Source organism: Trachemys scripta, chromosome 7 (genome assembly GCF_013100865.1).
Source record: "Trachemys scripta elegans isolate TJP31775 chromosome 7, CAS_Tse_1.0, whole genome shotgun sequence".
Lineage (NCBI taxonomy): Eukaryota > Metazoa > Chordata > Testudines > Emydidae > Trachemys > Trachemys scripta.
This window is the reverse complement of record NC_048304.1, coordinates 69,339,027-69,353,430: the sequence shown is the minus strand read 5'-3', so window position 1 is coordinate 69,353,430 and position 14,404 is coordinate 69,339,027. Positions and strand designations below refer to the sequence as shown.

At 40.0% G+C, this 14,404-nt stretch overlaps 1 protein-coding gene across 1 annotated transcript; it reads right to left on the bottom strand.

Moving 5' to 3' along the window:
- Positions 1 to 1,901: 1,901 nt before the first annotated feature.
- On the bottom strand, positions 1,902 to 7,059 carry LOC117880445 (pulmonary surfactant-associated protein D-like). Its single transcript, XM_034776632.1, has 5 exons — positions 7,038 to 7,059; positions 5,858 to 6,065; positions 4,433 to 4,531; positions 3,488 to 3,571; positions 1,902 to 2,455 (listed from the first exon to the last, which is right to left on the bottom strand). The coding sequence occupies exons 2-5, from the start codon at positions 6,048 to 6,050 to the stop codon at positions 2,079 to 2,081; spliced, it is 753 nt and encodes a 250-aa protein (XP_034632523.1). The 5' UTR covers positions 6,051 to 6,065; positions 7,038 to 7,059; the 3' UTR covers positions 1,902 to 2,078.
- Between the last annotated feature and the right edge of the window lie 7,345 nt (positions 7,060 to 14,404).

Genomic DNA, 14,404 nt, shown 5'->3' with positions numbered 1-14,404 from the left:
ATTATCAAGAAGGAAAACAACTTTTGATTTCTCTTTCTCATATTATGGCTGATAGTGTGTTTCTGGAAGGGACAGCTTATTTTGCATTCATTTATTAATATTTCTATATGGTATTAATTCTGAAAAACACAGCAAACAGACCAGTGATGGTCATTCAGATCAATGAGCTTAGTCTCTGTGATTTTCTGGCTCATCCCATTGCCGTCTGTTACCTCTTTGAGTCTGCTAACAACAGTGGGATAGGACACATGCTGCTGGTTCGATTTAAGGCTGGCTAAATTAATTTACTTAGCTGTGTGCAAGCATGACTGTATTGCTAGGGTAAGTAATTTTTAGGGTGTGTAGCGCTTATGTAGGTGTGCTTGGTTTTTAAATGGAAAATGCCTAGTATTTTTTATTACTAGTGTACATGACTTGGTTTCCCTGTTCAATTTTGTATTGATTCTTGACGGAATGCATAGGTAAATCAAAGGGACTGTAAAGGGGTTGTTAAAGAACCAAGCAGGAAAGGCAAGATACACACCTTCAAAGGAATTAAGATAACAATGCCTGGGCCATCAACTGGGGGCAGAAGCGATCTATCTGGCATGAGCCAGGCTATGATGTTTTACCCTTTTTAAGGCTCTGTCTAATGTCTTAATCCTTATAAAGGCTAGCCGGCAGAAAAAGGAAGGAGTTCAGTGAGTGGCCAGCGATGCTATTCAGTGTGGCAATGAAAAGAGCCATGCAGGCTGTTTCTCCCAACTCAAGAGACGGGGAATCAGATGGACCTGCCTGAGCTATGGATAGATAGGTTAAGCTAGGTAAGGGAATGTACATCTAGGACTGTTTTTTGTTTAATAAAGTTGCTACTGAATAAATGAGATGATATAACTTAAATGAGGACGCAAAGATCCTCACTTCATGGGCCCATAGTAGTGACATATCCACAGTTACATAGTTGAGTCCATGAAGATCTTGAAACAAGTTCATCACATCTCAGAGCAGGACAAACACAGAGATAAGGTGCTTTACCAAACACCAGAAAGTAAGGCTTCAAGGAATCTTTGAAAGCTGCTTTAGATAAAATAGATTTCGTTCTGGAAATTCTGAGTAAATGGCCTGGAGTCTTTTTATTTCAAGTACTATTCATGTTAAGGCAAGTAAGCATATTTCTAGAAATTCTTTCTGACCTCTCTATAATCAATGATATTTTCATACCAGGGTCCCTATGAACAGTGCAACTTTCCCTTGACACTAAGCAAAAGTGAATTAATACATGAAACAAAAAGCATTAATCCACCAAAAGTGTGTCAAACCACCAAGCAGTGTGTTATCTGGTATTATTGGCCTTTCTCCCCTCTCCCATTTCCCTTATCTCCTCCTCCAATTTTGTCTTTTGTCTTGTCTCTATTTAGATTGTAGAATCTTTGGGGCAGGGATTTTGTTTGTCTGTAAAGTGCCTTGGCATTTGTGAGTGCTGAATTATGGGACTTAAATCCACAATGTGCCCAAACTCCAGTGGGCTATCAAGGGACACATGACCCACAAGCTTCTAGAATTCACCCCATTTTAATAACCTGAGAACACAGCTGTAAATAAGCAGACTGTAGACTTTAAATGGCTTTAAACAGAAATCAATGGAAATCCAGCATTTCCATTCTTACACTTCACTTTAAGACAAGTATATATTCATAAAGCTAATGCATTCTCTGCTGGAACTATGTGGAGCAGAATGGTCATCTTTTGGCCTTTTACATAAGAGACAACCCTGATCTGTATTCTCTGTCAGTTCCTCATGATAGTCGCCTTTGTTCAAGTCTGAAACTGTGGAGGTATCAATTTCTCCTAGCACTTGTAGTATCTCCTGTTTTAACCAGCTCCGAACACAGTTGAAAGTTGAATGATGACTTTAATGCAATTTAATTTATCATAATAGAAATCTCAACAAGATTCAGTATATCTATAAGTTTACATCACTGATGCCGCATGGTATGCAAAATGTGAGGCTATTGTAAATCAATAAGGTTATATAATTATTAAAGCTGCAAGCCAACTTGCACTAACTGATTTTAATGAAAATCACAAGGTCAGGGAAATTAAAATTCACAGATTATTAACCGTTTTTCATTACAGGATTTGTCATTCCATCTGCCATCTGGATATACTTCTACACAGTCTTCAATTCCACCAACATTATTTGGTTCTCCTGGAGCCCAGTTTGAGTATCCTATTGCTTCACCATTGAGATACTTAAATGAACCTTCTATTTGTATATCATTTATTCCAATATATGCTGCTTTGTTATGACGAACTACTATTTGTTGTATGGCACTGTTCTCTGCAGAATTCCTTGGAGAAGCAATCAGGCCACCAGCTTGGGAACATGTGACTTTTGAGGTCTCAAAGTCACCTTCAGAGCCATTGGCTTGAAATGTTTTTTCACTGCCACTATTGCCATTTATGAAAATCCAAGCTAGAAAAAACACAGAAGTACAGTACATCTAAATTACATTTTTTCCCACACACTATTCTTTAGATTAGAGTAACAAGTTCTTGGACGCTGGAGCAAGAGGCAGGTTTTTTTTTTTTTTTTGATTCATTCTGTCAGACCAACTGAGACTTATGCACACCAACCCAGAAGTTTAAAAGGGGAAGAATAGTGTAGAGAAAACAGAGGCGAAAGGTCTCAGGTAGACCCTATAACAACCAGGAAAAATCTTAGGTTGAGGTTTATACTTTATTATTGTTATTTTAGTTAGCAATGAAGGCATAGCTGAGGAAGTTTTTATTGGCCTAGAGCGCAGAGTTGGAATTGTACACAATACCAGAGTTTAATACTATTTTGTTAGCCTAAAATATTGCCATGTCACTATTGTACAGCATAGTGTTTGGGAACATTACTGCAATACTTTTTATGAGGCCAGGCCCATTGTCCTTGATATGACACAGTGAGAAGTCCTGTCATCATTCCATTAACACAGATAAGAATCAAGGTCCTGTTCCTGTTCCAGAGGAAGTAAATGGGAAATCAAGGGGCAGAATGAGGCCACATGTGCTGTTGATGTCAGAGAGTGGTTGTCTCCCACTATTCTTTTTGGTCACAGGACAAATCAAATAACATGTCAGACACAAAGTGGACCCTACCCAAGCCACACTATTTCATCTTAAGTATACTTCGGATAGGATTTTTTTTAGCACTTGATCCCACAGCTATTCTCAGATGGACTTTCCTATTTACATCAAAGTGGAGATCTGCCAAGGCTACCAATACATGTGAGAGATTTAGACCTATACTTCCCATATTGTAGAACTGAGTTACTTTACTAAAACATCCAACAAGTACATAGAAGTTTGGAGTATGAACAAATAGCAAGAAGCCCAGATCAGACACCACATATGAATCATTTTTAACTCTGAAGAAGTGGGGATCTAGATCTGCATCCAAATTACTCCATTTGGGCCCATCTCTCAGTGACTGGAATGAACAGCACTTCATTTGTCTTACCTTTTTGAATTTTGCTGACAGTAGCTTTCAGGGTCTTCAGTTGTTCTTGCAAATCCCTTATTTCAGTTTTTAAAAGCTCACATTCTGAAGAATAAAATAATAGTATTGTTCTTATTGTGTCACATTAAAATATGGAAGGTTTTCTAAAAGCTTAAAGCTAGAAAAATCACCTCCAGAACTAGTAATGAATCACAAGTGTAACACCAAAGATACTGTTTTTGATTTCTTGGTTCCTCAAGAAGATACAACAAGTTTAAAACTGAGGTGTTGAGGCCACAACTCCACTGAAAGTAAAAGGAAACTACCCACTGAGTGCAATTCTTAATAGCATCTGCAGCAATGCTAGCTTTTCAATTCAATTGTAAATGCTAAATATTAGAAGCAGAAGACAACATAATTATGAAAATAAAACATGGAAATTAGAATAAAGTCAATTAGCAATGTTCTGAGGAGAATTGTGAAGAATATGTGCATTCACTAGAAGTCCACTTGACCTTTGCAGTAGGTACAACTACCATGATGTTTGCCAATCTCAGCCTATGCGTGAAAATTTCATGAACAAGAACCAAGATCATTTGTACAGCTGCTCCTGGTGAACCCTTGTAGGACTTCTTCCTTGTCTTCCAGCAGCACATCCTTCATCCCACGAACCCAGGGATCAGGTACCCATCACTGTGGTGTCTGTCTCCTGTAGGATGCTACTTATAGACGTTTGAGTTCATCAGCCTAACCCTTCAAGCCTCGCTCACTTCTTTCCATTGCAAACAAGACTGTCTGGTTTCCTCAGTGCCCACCTCTGTGTATTTCTTCCCCACTTTGACAGAAGCAGCAAAGCCCAACTGGAACATTTATGAAATGAAAACCATTAAAAAGTCCATAATAGTTTCTGTGTATGTGCTGTTAGGCTTCTTCTTTGCCCTCCCTCAAAAGAAGTGCACTGCTTACCTCTGCCTCCACAGTCTCCTTTTGGTCCTTCTGCACCTATGTCTCCTTTTGGTCCAGGGGATCCATCCTTTCCTGGAAGACCTGGTATCCCTCTTAATCCTTGCAATCCAATGTGTTTATTCAGGGAAAAGGAAGAGTCAAAAATAAAGCAAGTAAACAATTGAATCTGTAGGTGTTATAAGAGTTTGTGATTACTGTCATAATTACAGATGGATGACGATGAGATCAACAAAAAGACCATAATGAATTTTGGGAAAAGTTCAGATCCTGATCCAGGTCCAAACTTTATAGCTTGACTCCACTGCTATTATTAGAATATCAAATTCAAACATCAGAAGTTTGGTTTGGATTCACTTCTTAATGGAAATATTAGTATGTGAGTGGAGCTGGAATTCTTAAAATGTTTCTGAGCATGTACAGATAAAGCCATATTTTCAACAGATTTTGGACCCAGATTTTCAGGTGCTCAGAATCCACAGTTGGGATCAGATTTTCAAAAGAATATAAACGCTCTCATTGAGACACTTGCAACTGGATAGTCAAAATAACTCCGCACTCAGTGCCCTGTTTTGAAAATATAGTGCTTAATAGGAGCTATGCTCTTTTGACAACCTAGCCCATAATCCCTTATGCCTCTATTGCCCATCTGCAAAATGGACATACTACTCCCATCTTTCTTTCTGTCTCGTCTATTGAGTTTGCAAGATCTTCAGAGCAGAGATTTTCTCTTACCATGTTTTATGTAGATTGCCCAACAAGATCGTTTTCAGATCTCGGTTAGGGACTCTAAGTGATATTGTAATACAAATAAATAACTTCTTATAGTAACTTCTAGAGAGTAGGCTGAATGCCCCTTCATCCTTTGCAGCAGTGAGACCTAAACAACTCTTCCAGGGTCTGTCTCTTCAGTGCCAATTCAACTTATTTTGAGGTTTGATAATACCAGAATGTATATTACCCCGGTGTTGGCCATCTGCTGACACTGCCAAAAGTGCTATTAGTCTTATTTATGACGTGTGTGTGTGTGTGTGTGTGTGTCTTAATCATCAAGAAATGTACTGAAACATCCAAGTCATTTCACATAGACCCACAGGACAGTCATTGGCTGGTAACAAGTTTCAGACACTGCCAATCTGGATCAGATTCAAAACTGATGGCCTGGAGGTAAAAGGCTCTAGAGAATATTACCTATCTCAGAAGCATCCCATTTTAATTTCTAACCTAGCTTTTATTTGACTGTTGGTTTCATCCTAGTATTTTAGTAATTAGCAATATATTAAGGATCTCCAGATTTTTCATGCTTGACAAATATTTTTGCTCAAGTTCCATCTAGCTACATGATTTGAATTATGCTTCCTTCTTTATCTTTTTTCTTTTAAATACCAATCTGACCAACAGGTGAACAGTAAGTCAATATTTCTATACCTTGATCTCCCTTTTCCCCTTTAGGGCCATCTTTCCCATCGCTTCCTGGTAGTCCATTCTGAGCAGGTCCGCACACAACAAGTGTACATGCATTCTGATCCCATTTTTGGACAACCTGAGCAGGATTTGAGTTGGAAGTTGTCACCAGAGTAAACACCAAGACAAAAGTGTTGAATATTGGAAGCAGCAGCATTGTTTGATTCCTAGCCTGTGAAAAATCATTAAAAGAATTATCCTAAAGCAGTGGTGGGCAACCTGCAGCCTGTGCCGCTTCCCACAGCTCCCATTGGCTGGGACCGGTGAACCACAGCCACTGGGAACTGCGGGTAGACATGCAAATGTAAACAAATGGTCTGGAGGCCCGCCAGCGGATTACCCTGATGGGCTGCATGTTGCCTGTGGGCTGCAGGTTGCCCACCACTTCCCTAAAGGTATTTTGAGTGCAAATAAACTCTTAATGTTGCAATATTACACATTGGCTATATAAAGGAATGCTAAATGTCTACTTCCTAAAACATTTGTAGTAGTTATTTTTTTTAAATCAGAGCTTCAGTGCTCATGAAAACACTTCTTAACTATTCTTTTCTCAGATCTTAATGAAGTACCTCTAATTATTGGAATTTGTCCTGCTCTAAAAACCCTACAACTCTGATAAAAAAAAGGAGAAAATTTCAGATAAGTCCCATCAGGTTGCCTGCAAACGTAATCCTTAATGTTTTAGTAAACAACTACTTTTAAGAAAGTGAACTTTTTTCAGCCCTGCACAAGTGCACTGGGGATGGTGTAGAAGTGAATACCAGGACTTGCACTTGGTAATACGGCTGCATGCTTTCAATTCGAAGATAATGTAGGGACTAAACTCCCAAACTTACCTGTAAAATTGCATATACTTCCTAAATAAATAGCATAAAAAAGTTAGACAAAACATATTTTGTTGTACTCTGAACAAAGTAGGAACCTTAAATCATGACTGAAATTTTTTCAAATTAAAATACATAAACTATAACACAATGTAACCTTAAACCTTGTCTGATGAAGAAATAAACAGAGTTCTACCTTTTAATACACATAAATCAAAGATTTTAAGGAAATTTCTATTGTAAGTTTACCAACTATGCACAACTTTATAATTAAAAAACAGAATTAAAAGAGAGAGCAAAGATACCATCCAATCACTTACTCTGCAGTTCCTGTTTGCTAGAAAAAGCATTCACAGGAATAATTTACTGAATTTTACTGTCTATTTATATACTACAGAGTAAGTAACATGAACTCTGGTTTCTCAGCCGTGCTCATTTACAGTAAATAAGAGTTATAGTTTATGTAAGCATAATTTCACTGGAGAGTAAATGGCCTTATTGGTCTTGAAACCATGATCATAAGGATAGATACAAAGAATAAATATTTTCCCATTGGCAAAACACAAAGGAGGAACTGAACCAGAACATTTGTGAAACTTGAAAAAAATGTATGTATTGGTTGAAATGATGCCAGGTGACCCCACTAGGGCTTACCTGTACCAGCTAACACATATTAACTGCCTTGTTTACAGTAGGATTTTAACAAGCATTAAATTACACTTTTTTTCCTGGGTGAAGGTAAAGAAAGATTTGCCTATACTATCTAATACATTAATAACAGACAGTAAAAGAGAGGGGGGAAAAGAGTCATGCAAACTACATCATCAGTTTTTCTATGTGTCCTAACTCCATTGCAAGAGACCAAAAGAGTCTTACTCACTCAAAAGGCCCATCTACCACGAGAAATGATTGAAGCGCTAGTGTGCTGAAGTGGGATTTGTCCAGTTCCCTTTATGAGAAGTGTTCTTGAAACTTGATAGAATGCTTTCTGCAATAATGCTGAAGAAAACATGTTTATGCTTTCAGCCTGGTTCATGTGGACTCATTGCTGACAACAATTGTCAGCATGTGGTCAATTTCTTAGTGTAGACAGGCCTAAAGATCAGGCCAGAGTTCTAAGAAATAAGAGCTCCATGCCATTCTTTCTGTTATTTTTGTCCATGTGCTGTTCCAGCTGAAGATTAAGGATAATTACAGACCTCCAGATTATTTTAAAACATAAATAAATAAAAGTAATATGCAAGAGGATGATTTATAAGGCTGAATAAGAATAGAAAAGTTTTCAAGAACTTAATTTCCATATAAAGGAAATACAATGTTGTATCACAAAGACCACCACTGTACCTGGGATGTGACAATCAGAAAGTGAAGCTCCTGAGAAAATAATTAAATGAAAATACAACTAATAAATCCATTGTCATTGTCTAAATGGAGAGAGTTACAAATTAGAAAAAGGTAAATTAGATGTTAATTAGTAATTCAGTTTATTTAATCTAAAATATTATTAACAGAGGGAATGGGCCAGATCCTCACCTGTGGGAAATGAATGGAGTTACGCCGATGTATGGCAGGCGAAGATTTGGCCCATGACATTAATCAACTATATACTTCTAAAGAAATAAAATCATGCCAACTTCCTGCCCACAAGCACTTTTCTCTGTGGGGAGATGCCAGTTCAAGCAAGTTTTCTGTTTACTTTACTTTTTGTTTAAACTACCATTAGCTCTCTGCTCAATTAGTCAAAACTGCCAAGTCTCTCAGATCTGAGGGAGACTTCTCATCTGGGATTAATTGTATGAAAGCTCTCCTCTTCTGAAGAAGGACTTTACAGTATGTTTCAATGAGCCAGTCATGATCTGAATTCTTTTAAAATGTCCATTATTTCAGTTGTCAAGGTGACAGTCCAGTGTAACTGAGCGGATCACCACCCAAGTACCCCCTCCTAGCCTGAGGTCACTCTACAGGAGTCTGCCTCACTTTCCCCTTCAAGGGACTTCTTAAATAAGCCCTGCACACATAGTCCAAAGGCAATTAAAACATTCCCTTTCTGGGGTCCAATTTATTTAGTCCTGACATAATGTGCCCTTCAGGCCCCAACCCCAGTTCAGTGTCTTTCTCCTCTGAGGTGAGGAGTCCCCAGCCCTCCTTCCTGGAGTTTTGTCCCAATTCAATGGCTCTTTCTCTTTCTTCAACTAGGAGCAGGGCTGGCTCCAGGCACCAGCCGACCAAGCAGGTGCTTGGGGCGGCACCTGGATTGGGGGGGCGCTCCGGCCGGTCGGGGAGAGCGGGGCCCTGGCCGGGCTCACCGCCGGCGCTCCGGCCGGTCAGGGAGAGCGGGTCTGCCCTCCCCCCAGCGCTCCGGCCGGCTGGGGAGAACGGGGCCATGGCCGGGCTCGGCGCCCTCCCCTGCCACGCTCCCCGCCGGGGGGCCGGGGGCAGCGGGAGGCTTTTTTGCCTGGGGCGGCAAAAAAGCCAGAGCTGGCCCTGACTAGGAGTTTGGCCCGCCGGGCCTCAACTCTTGTTCAATGTCCCTCTTCTATTAGGTAGGAAGTCCCCAACCGTCCTTCCTAAAGCTGGGTCACAGTTCAATATTTCCCTGCAAGAGACAGTCTTGCTCCCTACAGCAGCTTCCTCACACCAGCTACAGTTTCTCAGGCTTCTGCTTTCTGAGCCTTCTTCCCCCCATCTCTGCAGCTTCCTGCTCTCTTCTCGGGGAGTAGTTTGATCTTTGTTCAGGTGTGTCTGTTTAGTAACTAGGGTTGGCTGGCCCTGGACCACAATGGGCTACATCACCCTGTTACACCCAGTCTCAAAATACTTTAAGGCCCTCTGTACACTGGGAAATCAATCCTTTGCTGATGACTTTTGTCAGCAATGGTTATCCCTGAACAGGTGCTGAAAACATCATTTCCAGCAGTGTTACAAAACCATTCTTGAACGGGACTTCAGGTCAGTTTCCACTTACAATTTTATCTAAATTTGCAGAGATTAAATTATTTCTTTGATTTCTTGATTAATATAGGGACAGTCTAGGTGATATGGGCCCCCCATCCGTAATGCAGACATCCATCTCCTGGCACTTATTAGATGCCTTTCTCTACAATCCAGCCCTAAAGTCAAGTTAAAAATCTTGACTGCAGATCTTTAGAAAAAACATTTCACACAATAATATCATTGTGACAGACTGGTGATAATCTGTGATAAGATGAACAAACCTTATGAAATTAAGATAAACTTTACTGAATTAAGTTGAATCTTATTTAATTAGGGTTGACACCTGTGGGATTCATTGTATTAAACATGTAACTGTGTATATGTTATTGTGGCATTTTATGTATCTCCTCAACTGGGGGTGAGGGGAGGCTAATACACTTCATCCATTATCAACCCTTTAATGCCAATCTTCTGGGAAGAAATGGATATACTAGTTCAAACTCAATTTTCCAGGGGCCAACAGACAAATAAAGGATTTTTGGATAAATTCCCTGGGGTTTAGTTCCTCCTTCATGGTCCTGCAAATGGACAGGACCCTAGTCCACAGAGAGCCCCAGTCCTTAGGGGAGGATTGGAAGACTCATAACAGTAGGTGCGTGTTCTAAGATGACGCTCTGATGAACTTGTAACCACAAGGAAGCCCCTAAGGTGGGGTGTTGAAAGACTGCCCTTGCCTGAGCCCATCTGAGAGTTGGGATGAATTCTGGAAAGCTTATCAGCATGTGTGTACATTCTTTCATTGTATTTAATATGTTTTAGCTGTAAACCTTTCCTGGCATTAGGTGCCTATGCTGTTTTAGCAAGAAACTGGTGGTGGCAGACTTCCCAGCTTTCAGCCCAGCGTTTAGGGTACTCATCGGGGATGTGGGAAAAGGGATTAGAACTAGGAACTGCTACCTTTCAGGACAGTGCTCTAACCAGTGAGCTATGGGATATTCCAATGTGGCCCTCTCACAGTCTCTCCTGTTGAAGCTGTTCCACTGTGGATAAAGAATTTTAAAAAGTCACTGGAGCAGGAGGACTGGACCCTGGATCTCCCACTCCAAAGTGAGAGCTCCGTCCACCAGGCTATAGTGTCATTCATACTTTCTCTTTCTGGCCCAGTGATTCTTTATCCACAGTGGAACAGCCTTAACAGGAGAAAGCCCCTGCCCCATCAGAATATCCTCTGGCTCAGTGGCAAAGACACTCACTAGAAGGTGGCAGATGTCATTTCATATCCCTTTTCCTTTTCCAGTGGAAGGAAGACATGAACTGGTGATCTCCGACAGCACAGGTGAATACACTAACCACTGGGCTAAAAGTTATGAGCATGGCCCTACTAAATTCACAGACCATTTTAGTAAATTTCATGATCGTAACATTTAAAAAATCTTGAATTTCATGGTTTCAAATATTTAAATCTTACATTTCACAGCGTTGTAACAAAGCATGAATATGCATTTAAAATGGAAAAATATAAACATGTAAAGCCCTTAAGTTAACAAAAGTGGTGAAAAAAAAGTTCTGGTTTCAAATGTCACTAATTGAATGGGAGTATGGAACATCCTGAAACTGTGTCTTTCTTCATTCCCTGTCTCTGAGCTGAGAACACCTATCCGTGTTTAGACGCAGCTCTTTCTGCAACCATGGAGTTCACTGGAATTGTCAGACAGTGCTGAACTAGCCTTGCAAGGTGAGGAATTCTGGCTTCCACTGAAGATCAAGTTCACCATCAGCATGTGCATTTGTGCAGGGTCAAAAATATGCACAGCCTTTAGGAACCCCACTCCAGGTTGTTGAAACTTTCGAGCCATTTTTTCTGTATTGCTTGACTCTTCCCTGTAGCAGTAATATTGTTTAAGCTTCTTTGCAATGCAAGAAAATACCCGCTGAGCACTGGCATTTAACTCAGCATTGTTAGAGGGATTTTCGTTTGCCTGTCAGTCCAGAACAGTACACCCATTACTTTGTTGTATGCTTGGTGGATTGTGACATGTCGAGATTCAAACCAAGTGATTAAGTCCATCAGACCTGTGGCATTCTTGGCAACGAACTGAACTTCCTCATTCAGCTGAGCATCATTTAGAAGGGTTGAAAGGTCTGTTAAAATCTGCATGTTCAGTGTCAGTGTGAGCTCTTCTGAGATGAACTCAGAGTAGTACTTCCAGTGAGCTGCACGGTATTGTACAGCCCAAAACCAGGAATTCCAAAGAGTAGTGACTCTGGGAGAAGTGCAATTTTTTGTTCCCCTATTTCAGACATTTCAGTCACATTTGCAATATTCTGCCTGTATTGAAGTTTGAGGCTAGGGCAGTGTTTAAAGATCATTTTAACGTAACCGACCAGTTTATCAACTTTATCAAGCTGGCATCTCCACAGCTCACTGACAAGAGAAATTATATATACATTACATCTAATATGGACAGCATTTGGCATTAGACCTTAGAGAACAGATTTGAAAGATTTTTGTCATGTAAGTTTCATTGTTGCTTATGAAAACAGATACTTTATCAAAGTCTGCACCATATTTTGAAACGGTCTCAATTATCACTCAAGAAATTATAGTGTAGTTAACAGCATCCAAGTAAATGCAGTCTGCAAACACTGTTGTTAGCTTTCCTGTCTATACATCTCCAGCCTTGTCAGAAATAAAATCAAACAGAACATGCAGTATATAGTTGTCTTGCTCATCAGTGAACTCATCAGAAATAATTGCAAGAGACTCAATTGTAGACTTCATCACCTCAAAATGTGTAGCAAAAACTTTTGGAAGGTACCCTTGTCATAGCTTATTTGTACTTGGGAAGCAATTGACATTTTGTACATTCCATTGAATGAATTCAGGCAGCTTTGGGTGATCAAGTGGTATATTAGCCCTTGCAAATGTATCCACAAGTTCTATTGTAGCTAAATGATGGGTCTTAGAGCTCTCTGTCATCTTCTTAAAAAGAGATGAAATCATTTCCCAGCAATGCTCTATCCTCTGCCCTTTTTCTTGTTCTATGGCTTTCCAAGTCTAAGTGGCGCTGAACTGTTCCCCACTGTGGGTGATCCAACAAGACATTGCAGCTTGTACAAAGCAGTTTGCCACCATTGGCATGTAGAACTTGGCTTCCAAATTCTTTCACATGACCCGCTGCAGTTATGATTGTAGAGGTTTCTGATTTACTTTGGACCCTCATTTTAAAATAATTCCACTTGTTTTATGGTAGGCTACCAATTGAGATCTCTACAATACAAAACTGCCCTGGATGCTCATTTCTACCAACCAGGGAGTTGAGCCCTGAGTGTTATTTGCTGCTGTAAAGTGTTAATCAGTAAATCCTGTCAAGTTCCTGACCTTTCTTTGTTATATTGAAACAAGCTAATAATCACATCTGGGACCTGTAACGGCACATATAACTGCATTGGATTTTACTATACGGTTAAAGTACACAAAACATCAGATTTCATGGTCCATGACGCATTTTTCATGGCTGTGAATTGGGTAGTGCCCTAGTTATGAGGGACATCCTCCTCTCCCCAACTCCTTTCTACGTAAGCTTGCCTACAGTGGGCTGATCCTGTTGGAGAGGTCAGAGCACACCTACTGGATTGGGTTCCACAGGGGAGTGGGCAGAGGGATGCCTATGTTTCCCTGGTTCATATAGAGGTGTCCAGATGCCTGGCATGGGCTGCACTGTGCATGCTCAGAGGCAGAAACATAGATGGTAGGGAACTTCTATTGCAAAAATTTAGGTGCCAAGTGAGTTTAGATGCCTATAGGGTTTGGAGGCAGCTGAGAAGGGGTTTTGTGAATCCCACTACATCCTGATTCTGAGATTTAGGGGCCTAAAGCCTTTTGGGAATTTAACCCTTAGTATTTAAATTTATTTAGAGATTTTAAAATGGTGTACATGGCACGTGATAAACTGACACAAATGTACTAAATATAGGCCTTCATATGTACAAGACAATAGTACACGCCTACAATTGTTCAAATGGACAACTAAAGACCTCAGCAAAGAGGTAGGTTTTGCACCTGAATCCCTGGTGGGATTCAAGAAGTAGCAAGTCCTGGAAAAGTTAGATCTCCACTGAGCGTACCTGTCCCTGCTCTAGGAGAGTTCAGTCCATACAGCTACAAGTAGGTAAAATAGGGAGTCAAGCAATTTATCAACACACTGAATCCCAGACCATATACAACTTCATAGATCATGAGCAATATGTTGAACTATACCTGGAAATGGGCAGACAACTAATGCAGAGTTTTGAGGTCATTTCTTGATTTCCCTTTGGAAAAATACAGTTTTTAATTTCACATTTTTGTAGCTGTATTTATTTAAAATAAGTACTTAGGTAATGCTATCACTTTCTTACTTCTTTTAATTTAGGCCTACTTAATGCATCACAAAATTCAAATCTAGATCTGGATTTCAAACAACAAATAATTTGAAAGTGTTGGGTTCTGATTCAGCCCTTTATACAGATAGGAGCCATATGCAACATTCAGTTATGGATTCCAGTTCAGATTTCAAAGTTCAGGGTCAACAAAATTTGGGATTGAATTCTAAAGAACCCCAAAGTTCAGGCGTATTTGGATCAAGGACACTGGCTCAAGTCCATCACTGCACAATAATTTCATACAAAAATTCAACTCCTGGCACATGGTACTCTTAGGCAGTCAGCAAAACACAAGCATATATTGTGCAAACACAATTAGATAAATACC